This window comes from Salmo salar, chromosome 11, assembly GCF_965601325.2.
Source record: "Salmo salar chromosome 11, fSalSal1, whole genome shotgun sequence".
Classification (NCBI taxonomy): Eukaryota; Metazoa; Chordata; class Actinopteri; order Salmoniformes; family Salmonidae; genus Salmo; species Salmo salar.
This window is the reverse complement of record NC_138301.1, coordinates 113,128,811-113,138,667: the sequence shown is the minus strand read 5'-3', so window position 1 is coordinate 113,138,667 and position 9,857 is coordinate 113,128,811. Positions and strand designations below refer to the sequence as shown.

The 9,857-nt window shown below is 44.8% G+C and overlaps 1 protein-coding gene across 1 annotated transcript; it reads left to right on the top strand.

Annotated features, from left to right (window-relative positions):
• Positions 1-362: 362 nt before the first annotated feature.
• cldn3c (claudin 3c) lies at positions 363-2,788 on the top strand. The gene has a single exon (XM_014129625.3). The coding sequence runs from the start codon at positions 624-626 to the stop codon at positions 1,278-1,280; it is 657 nt and encodes a 218-aa protein (XP_013985100.3). The 5' UTR covers positions 363-623; the 3' UTR covers positions 1,281-2,788.
• Positions 2,789-9,857: the final 7,069 nt, after the last annotated feature.

The window sequence follows — 9,857 nt, the reverse complement described above, 5'->3', positions numbered from 1 at the left end:
CCCACATTTAGAGGGTATTTGTTCTTCAGAAAGGCACGAAAGAAGAGAGCAGGTAAGGCCAGGGTAATTGTTAATGCACTGTCTGTCCCTATGTTACTGGAACAAATAGTCAAGAGGGAGTCAGATTACAGGTGAAACTCTCCACTCTGGCTCCCTCCCTCCTCTCATCTCTCCTTCCTCTTCTCCTTTCTCCTCCTCCACCTCCCTCTCACCCCCTTTCTCAGTAACCTCTATGGGCAGGTGTTGTTTTTGTGAAGAGCATTCAGCAACCTGTTCTGCCACCCTGTGACATCATCACCAGGGGACTCCTCCCTCCATCCTCACCTGCCTCCACTAGGCTATAAAAGACCTCAGTTTCCATGGCAGAATCACTTAGCTACATCACACCCGCCACACAGAGAGAGAGAGAGAGAGAGAGAGAGGGGAGTGGTCATACACAGGGCCATCAATAGGAAGAAAACAGAACACAAAGAACCTAGGACAAAGTGCTGGACTGAATCCTCTGTTCATTCTTTGTGCTGAATTCTGGAATCTCAGGAGGTTCTAGAATTCCTTCATTGAGTCACATCCTCATTCCTCCAGGTAGGTCAGGTGTATAAGAGAGACGCCCCCAGGAAGCCAGCATGTCAATGGGCATGGAGATTGTGGGCATCGCCCTGGGAGTCATAGGATTCATCCTGGGCATCGTGGTCTGTGCTTTGCCCATGTGGAAGGTTACAGCCTTCATCGGAGCCAACATCATTACAGCCCAGACCATCTGGGAAGGGTTATGGATGAACTGTGTGACCCAGAGCACGGGACAGATGCAGTGTAAGATCTATGACTCCATGCTGGCCTTACCTCAGGACCTTCAGGCTGCCAGAGCCATGACTGTCATCGCCATTGTCCTGGGGATTCTAGGGGTGATGGTCTCCATCGTCGGAGCCAAGTGCACCAACTGCATCGATGACGAATCCTCCAAATCTAAAGTCATGATCATCTCCGGAATCTTCTTCATCCTGGCCGGTATCCTCGTCCTCATCCCTGTCTCCTGGTCGGCCAACACCATCATCCGAGACTTCTACAACCCCATTTTGGTCGAGGCCCAGAGGAGGGAGCTGGGAGCCTCACTCTACATCGGCTGGGGGTCGGCGGCCCTGCTCCTTATCGGAGGAGCCATGCTGTGCTGCTCCTGCCCCCCCAAGGAGGAGAAGAGGTACAAGCCCCCCCGCATGGCCTACTCCGCCCCTCGCAGCGTGAGTGGGGGTGCAGCGGGATACGACAGGAAAGACTACGTCTGAGAGGGACTATTTCACCTGCATGATTGAACGGAGGGGAGAAAAGATAGAGGGTGAGAAGAAAGAAGAGTGATAGAGGAGAAGTAGATAGATAGATAGATAGATAGATAGATAGATAGATAGATAGATAGATAGATAGATAGATAGATAGAGTAGATAGATAGATAGACATCTGACAGGAAAAACTAGGAGACAACTCCTACTGAAAAGACTCCGATATGAAGAGATGTGTGTTTTAATGTTACTGCTTAGCTTTTCCTCCGCTTGGGTGTCTCTGTTCAGCGTCATTGTTCAGCTTTATATAGGCTTGTGTGAAGTTTGGTAGAGGCTGTCACACCCAGATGCTGTACATACAATCCCAAAGGGGTAGATTGACTACTGGTAATGACTGGTTTTATAGAATAGTTTCAATTATAGTTGTTATTCATTCATTTCAAACTTCAGATGATAAACCAAAGCCCTTTTGTTTCAGTAAACCGTACAGTTGAAGGGTCTTGGTTTTCAAGTACTTGGGAGAAATGCTTCAGTTACACAGCATGGTGGCTCACTGCAGTATGGAGGTCCCTATTGCGTGTGTAGTTTACTGTTGGCGAGGTGGGATTTGCTTCCACTGAAATGTTCAGTTAAAAGGTTTCACTGTGTCTCATTAACACAGACCAGGAAGGACCAGCACTGTTTTTACATAGATTAGGCAATGAGTTTCAGTATGTGTGTGTGTGTGTGTGTGTGTGCACATGCGTGCGTGCGTCTTTTGCATGTATTTGGTTGTGAGAGATTCTGCCTCAGGTATCATGATATCATAGATTCCTTCCTCTTCACAGTTCCACTCTATTTAGGCCTTTCTGTGTGTGTGTGTGTGTGTGTGCGCGTTTGTGTGTGGTGAAATAATATTTGCTTAGTAAAAAAATAAATACAAATAATGAATAGCTTTTTAATGCTGAAAATGCTTTTTGTCAGATTTTTGTCTTGTAAATAGTAAGACATGTGTAGTGTCATTTGTAAAAGAATGAGACTATGTATAGACTAATTATAGTTAGGAGAGTGATGGTAAAGCAGGACCATTGTCTGAGGTGACATATGGAGTCAGTCAGTCTCTTGTTTAACAAAGCAACTGTAAGAACTGTTTGGTGAGCAGGGAGTAGTACACCTGAATGATGTGTGTGTGTGTGTGTGTGTGTGTGTGTGTACATAGAGGGTGAGAGACTACCTAATAAAAGGCATGTGTGTCTAAGGTCTTAATTTTCAACTGCAGGCAAGCAGTCAGGTTTACCTACAAACGCCCATATAACCACAATGGACAGCTTCTGTTGTTTATTTGAATTAAGTCAGCCATTTTAATTTTTTAAAATGTAAAATACAATGCCTAGTTTCAATACTTATTGTTTGATGGAATGTGTATCTTGTAAATTGTCTTCATATACGTATATGTTAAGACAACAATGCTTGAATGGTCTGCTTCTCTCTGCATATTCAGCTGTCCTTTACTATGCTTCAATAAATGTGAAAATGTATTCCCTGTTGTGATTTAGCAGTTTTTTTTCTTCATGGTAAATACCTCCAACCTCTAGCTATACCTCTTCCTGGTAGAGGTAACTATCTATAATTAGTCTATACATAGTCTTATTCCTTCACAGGCAGGTAGCCTTGTGGGTAGGAGTGTTGGGCTAGTAACGGTAAAGGTTGCTGGATCGAATCCCTGAGCTGACAAGGTAAAAATCTGTCGTTCTGGACCTGAACAAGTTAGTTAACCCACTATAACTAAGCCGTCATTGTAAATAAGAATTTGTTCTTAACTGACTTGCTGTCATAAAATAAGTTGTACTCATCCTTAAAAATGTCGTACTGGAGAGAAGAGGACCAAAACGCGGCAGGTATGTGCAGGCTCATCTTGACTTTTATTCACTATCAAAATGAATGCCAAAATAAACCATGAGAATGAACGAACAACCAACAAACAGTCTGGCAAAGCATAGGCTCAACACAGAACAATTCCCCACAACCCCAAAGACAAACACACACACCTATATAGGACTTCCAATCAAAGGCAACTATACACACCTGCCTTCAATTGGAAGTCCCAATCATCAACCCAACATTTAACAAACACAAACCTGCCACGTCCTGACCAAAACTAAAACACTAGCTCCATCTGCTGGTCAGGACGTGACAGTACCCCCCCCTCAAGGTGCAGACCCCGGAATGCACCTAAAAAAGAAAAACAAGAAAAATCCCCAATACCCCAACAAAAACCCAACAAACAATAACCCCTAAACCATAAGGGAGGGAAGGGAGGGTGGCTGCCGTCAACGACGGCACTGTGCTACACCCTCCCTCCCCAACCCACCTATCCTGGAGGTGGCTCAGGTGCAGGCCGTTCCAGGCTGTCGGGGCAGTCTGGCAACTCGGGACAGTCGGGGTAGTCTGGCAACTCGGGACAGTCGGGGCAGTCTGGCAACTCGGGACAGTCGGGGCAGTCTGGCAGCTGGGGGCAGTCGGGGCAGTCTGGCAGCTGGGGGCAGTCGGGGCAGTCTGGCAGCAGTCGGGGCAGTCTGGCAGCTGGGGGCAGTCGGGGCAGTCTGGCAGCTGGGGGCAGTCTGGCCACGCCGGCAGTTCAGGGCAGTCTGGCCACGCCGGCAGTTCAGCGCAGTCTGGCCACGCCGGCAGTTCAGCGCAGTCTGGCCACGCCGGCAGTTCAGCGCAGTCTGGCCACGCCGGCAGTTCAGCGCAGTCTGGCCACGCCGGCAGTTCAGCGCAGTCTGGCCACTCCGGCAGTTCAGCGCAGTCTGGCCACTCCGGCAGTTCAGCGCAGTCTGGCCACTCCGGCAGTTCAGCGCAGTCTGACCTCTCTGGCGACTGTTGACTGGCGGGCAGCTCTGGTGACGACTGTTGACTGGCGGGCAGCTCTGGTGACGACTGTTGACTGGCGGGCAGCTCTGGTGACGACTGTTGACTGGCGGGCAGCTCTGGTGACGACTGTTGACTGGCGGGCAGCTCTGGTGACGACTGTTGACTGGCGGGCAGCTCTGGTGACGACTGTTGACTGGCGGGCAGCTCTGGTGACGACTGTTGACTGGCGGGCAGCTCTGGTGACGACTGTTGACTGGCGGGCAGCTCTGGTGACGACTGTTGACGACTGTTGACTGGCGGGCAGCTCTGGCGACGACTGTTGACTGGCGGGCAGCTCTGGCGACTGTTGACTGGCGGGCAGCTCTTGCCCCGTCAAACAGCTCTTGTGCCCCCCCCTAAAAAAATTCTTGGGGGTGCCTCTCGGTCTCCCTTACCTCGCCAGCCTTCTTCCGCTGCTTGGTCCTTTTTTGGTGGGGAATTCTGTCATAAAATAAGTTGTACTCATCCTTAAAAATGTCGTACTGGAGAGAAGAGGACCAAAACGCAGCAGGTATGTGCAGGCTCATCTTGACTTTTATTCACTATCAAAATGAATGCCAAAATAACAAACCATGACAACGAACGAACGAACGAACGAACGAACGAACGAACGAACGAACGAACGAACGAACGAACGAACGAACGAACGAACGACAGTCTGGCAAAGCATAGGCTCAACACAGAACAATTCCCCACAACCCCAAAGACAAACACACACACCTATATAGGACTTCCAATCAAAGGCAACTATACACACCTGCCTTCAATTGGAAGTCCCAATCATCAACCCAACATTTAACAAACACAAACCTGCCACGTCCTGACCAAAACTAAAACACTAGCTCCATCTGCTGGTCAGGACGTGACACTTGCCTAGTTAAATAAAGGTTAAATAAAATGCAGAAGACACATTACAGTTGTACAACTCAAACGTGTCTTCCGCATTTTTTCATTTTTTTTTGTTCTTAACCTTTATTTAACTAGGCAAGTCAGTTGTACAACTGAAATGTGTCTTCCGCATGTTTCTCTCTCTACTAACACTCTATGGGGAAGTGATACTGCTTGTTCAGAGTATCTGTATTGTGTTTCTATGATTATTTGTCAGTAGAACTTCCTCTGGTACAGCTGATGGCACAACACCTGAATAAACCTGTCCCAAATTAACATATTAACACAATTGAAAACACTGATCTGCTAATGTTATGGTGAGAGGAAAATTGAGTTGGGTTACGTCTGAAATGACACCCTATCCCTTGTATACAGGTTAACTGCCAAAATAAAGGAAAGACCAACATAAAGTGTCTTAATAGGGCGCTGGGCCCTATTAAGCCGTCAGAAAAGCTGCAATGTGCCTTGGCATTGATTCTACAAGTGTCTGGAATTATATTGCAGGAATTCAATACCACTCTTCCACTCCCAGAGTGCAAAGAAACTTGGCGTGATCATGTCGTTCTCTACAAACATCAAAGCAGTGACTCCCTCATGCAGGTTCATACTCTACAACATCCATAAAGTACGACTTTTCCTCACACAGGAAGCGTCACAGGTCCTAATCCAGGCACTTGTCATCTCCCGTCTGGACTACTGTTGACTGGGTTCCCCGCTTGTGCCATCGAACCCCTGTAACTCACCTAGAACGCCGCAGCCCGTCTGGTGTTCAACCTTCCCAAGTTCTCCCATGTCACCCCGCTCCTCCGCATACTCCACTGGCTTCCAGTCATAGCTCACATCCACTACAAGACCATAGTGCTTCCCTAATGGAGCAGTAAGGCGAACTGCCCCTCCCCACCTTCAGGCTATGCTCAAACCCTACATCCCAACCCAAGCACTCAGTTCTGCCAGCTCTGGTCTCCTGGCTGTCCCGCCCCTACAGGAAGTCCAGTCCCGCTCTTCTCCTGGCCGTCCCACCCCTACGGGAAGTCAGCTCCCGCTCTTTTCCTACTAGCACTTTGGCTGATAACTTCTTTATTGAGGAGAAATGTACTTACTATGACTTTGATATGTCGTTATCCCACCTAGCTATCTGAAAATGAATACACTGTAAGTAGCTCTGGATGAGAGCTAAATGACTAAAATACATAAAATGAGAAATCCCATCATTTGATGTTTTGTTGATGGTGGTGGAAAACGCAATTTCAGGCACCGCCCCAGAATCTCCCATTAGTGTTCAATTGGGTTGAGACCTGGTGACTGACACACACACACACACACACACACGCACGCACGCACGCACGCAGACACGCCCTTTAAACCCCCTATACTCCTTTGAGTAATAAGCAACTGGGCATTTTTATACATGACCCTAAGCATGATGGGATGTTAATTGATTAATTATCTCAGGAACCACACCTGTGTGGAAGCAAATACTTTCAATATACTTTGTATACTTTGTATCCCTAATTAACTCAAGTGTTTCCTTTATTTTGGCAGTTACCTGTAATGCACTACTTTTGACCAGGGCTGGGTTTCCCAAAAGCATCGTAGCACTGAGATCATCTTAATTCCATTGAAACTAAATGGATGAAAGATGATCTTAGTGCTACTATGCTTATAGGAAACCCAGCCCAGGGCGCTCAACTAAAGTAGTACACTATATAGGGAAAAGGGTGCCATTTTATGCACAGCCCTAGTTTGTCTTACTATATGACTGACATAGAGCGCTACACAACAATCTTATAAAGGGAAAAGGGTACAGATGCACAATTGAGTGCATCCTGTCGGAATGTATCACTGCCTGGTATGGCAACTGCACCGCCCACAACTGCAGGGCTCTCCAGAGGATGGTGCATTGCTCGTCCTGATATTTATATATTTCTTAATTCCATTATTTTACTTTTAGATTTGTGTGTATTGTTGTGAATTGTACTGCACTGTTGGAGCTAGGAACACAAGCATTTTGCTACACCCGCAATAACATCTGCTCAATATGTGTATGTGACCAATAACATTTGATTTGATTTGATTATAGTGCTATCAAATCAAATCACATTTTATTGGTCACATACACATGGTTAGCAGGTGTTATTGTGAGTGTAGTGAAATGCTTGTGTTTCTATTTCCGACAGTGCAGTAATATCTAACAAGTAATCTAACAATTCCACAACAACTATCTAATACACACAACTCTAAGTAAAGGGATGGAATAAGAATATAAACAGAAACACTAGGCAGACGAAATGCCCTTAGAAAGTTTTCTGGGTCAGTCTCTTGATGTGAGTTTTATGAGATTATATGAGTGTCATTCCACACAGAACACATAGCACACACTCGCTGATTCATGAATAGGGTATGAATATGGTATTCACCTCATGACGCCTGGCAACAAGGGTTAAATAAAGGTTACATTTTAAAATAATATTTTAAAAAACAAGGGCGTTTCTAATTTCTTGCTTTTGTTTTCCTACTTCAGGCCCATTCACAAACAAGCAAAACATTGTTAATATGAATTACATTGGTCAAAACTACTAAATAACATGTACAGAATTTGAAAGATATCTTAATTAAATTAAATTATAAGCACTCGAAAGCCGACATTCGTTAGCATTAGCATTCTCATAGACTTTGACTGGGAGGGTTAGCTAGTTAGCTTTGTAGCACAACAGATAACAAATATCCTAATGTTTATATAAAGACGTTGGCACCGTTTCTGTCTTTTGTCATTGATCTTCTGTTTCTAACAACATTGCCATTTCAAGCATTGATCTTTGATTGAAAAGGGATAGTCCTGCAGCCTGTATGGATAACGACCATTATTAGATACAGTCTAATATGCTAACTAGCTAACCCACCCAGTCAAAGTCTATGAGAATGCTAACGCCAACGAAGGTTGTCTTCCGAGTGCTTATACCACATGAAAACATATGTTGACATTTTTTCAATAATTTCCCTCAACATAGAATTTTTTTAATTGCATTAACGCTGGCAAAGACTTAATACAAATGCTTTAGCAATGTCATTGTATTTGCAGGCACTATAGTGTAATTTAGACTAAACAGTCGTTAGTGTCTGTACAAAATGGCTGGGTTTATCACGACTTTTGGGCACCACTATTGCGTTGACGGTAGAGAGCGGCTTGAGAACGTTCATAAGAGCGGCATGACACGACCGCGTGATGGATGTACGAGTGCCACCTATGAATACAACACATTTCTGAGAATGTAATTTCTGGGAATTCGTCAAAGCTGCTGGGGTGTTCTTACCAATGTCCATTATTTGGGCCATACAATTCATTAAACTCTGTCACATTTCCTAAAGGCCCTAGACTGGTCAATAAGGACACCATAAATCCTTGGTTATAACGATGTCAGTTCAAACAAGGCAGAGCAGAGAGCTCACTTCATCATTGAACATGACATTACTAATCTCCTAAACAAAGATGGGCTTACTCTATCTCACCTCGACCCACCCTAGCACCCAGTGTGTCAGAAATGATCAATATTCTAAGCATTATCAGTACTAACACACACCCAAGACCATTGTGATTTTTTACTAATTGGTTCTACTCTGTCTTTCTCACTAAAACACCAACATGCACAACCACACACAGCCCCAAGCTCTGCCCCCTACCAGTACAGCTATTGGATTTTCAAATCCAAACAATGTCAAGTCTTAACCACCCAGGAAAGAAAACATATATATTTGAGAGAGCCAATCAAAGCTCAGCCCCTTTCTGCACGAATACTGCATTTACAACGGACTCCTGTCCAGACCAGCGTGTCACAATTCTCCCTCACTGTACACCACCTGTCACGTCAGCTTGCATGCACACACGCACACACAAACACACACACACACACACACACACACACACAAACACACAAACACACAAACATACATACATACATACATACATACATACATACATACATACATACACACAAACATATATACATACATACATACATACATACATACATACATACATACATACATACATACATACATACATACATACATACATACATACATACATACATATATACATACACACACACAAACATACACACACATACATACTTAGTGAGGTCTCTCAACTTATTGCCCTCCACTCTAATCATCAAATTGTAACATCTTGAGCTTCCTTGGTCCTAGTAACCTGATGTCTGCAGCCGTCCTCACTACTGTTACCATGGGAACATTGCTCCAGGGAAGCAACACACCCATGTCTCACCTAAAGAGGCGGGATGGGAGATTCTGCTCTCTCAACTGGTGTTAGAGAACACAAGGATTCACACTAATTGTAATGAATGTCAACCGATGCATTTCAAATTCAAACTCCATACAGATGCTCTGTACCTTCACATTGCATTCATTACCTTTCATTTTACTGTAACCTCAAACTGGTTTGTGTACATAAAAAAAAAAAAAAAAACAGGATTATACAAATGCTCTCGTCATGACAATCATCAAGCAGCTGACTTTAAAGAGTTGGAATATGAGGCTGACATGCAGACATGTGGACAGACGGACAGACAGACAGACCATGTCAGCCCTATCCGGATTTTCTGGCCTGTCCAATCCCAACATTTTGTATTTCTATTGTTATATTTACAGGGAACTAGCAGTGAGGTATGACAACATACAGGGAACTAACAGTGAGGTATGACAGGAGGACAGCAGGAGGAGGAAGAAGAGATGGAGTGTTTGTAAATGATGAGAAACTGAATTATGGCTGGCCGGCAACATTGCCATGTG

Coding starts and splice junctions, on each gene's coding strand:
- cldn3c (XM_014129625.3), top strand. CDS start 624: ATGTCAATGGGCATGGAGATTGTGGGCATCGCCCTGGGAGTCATAGGA.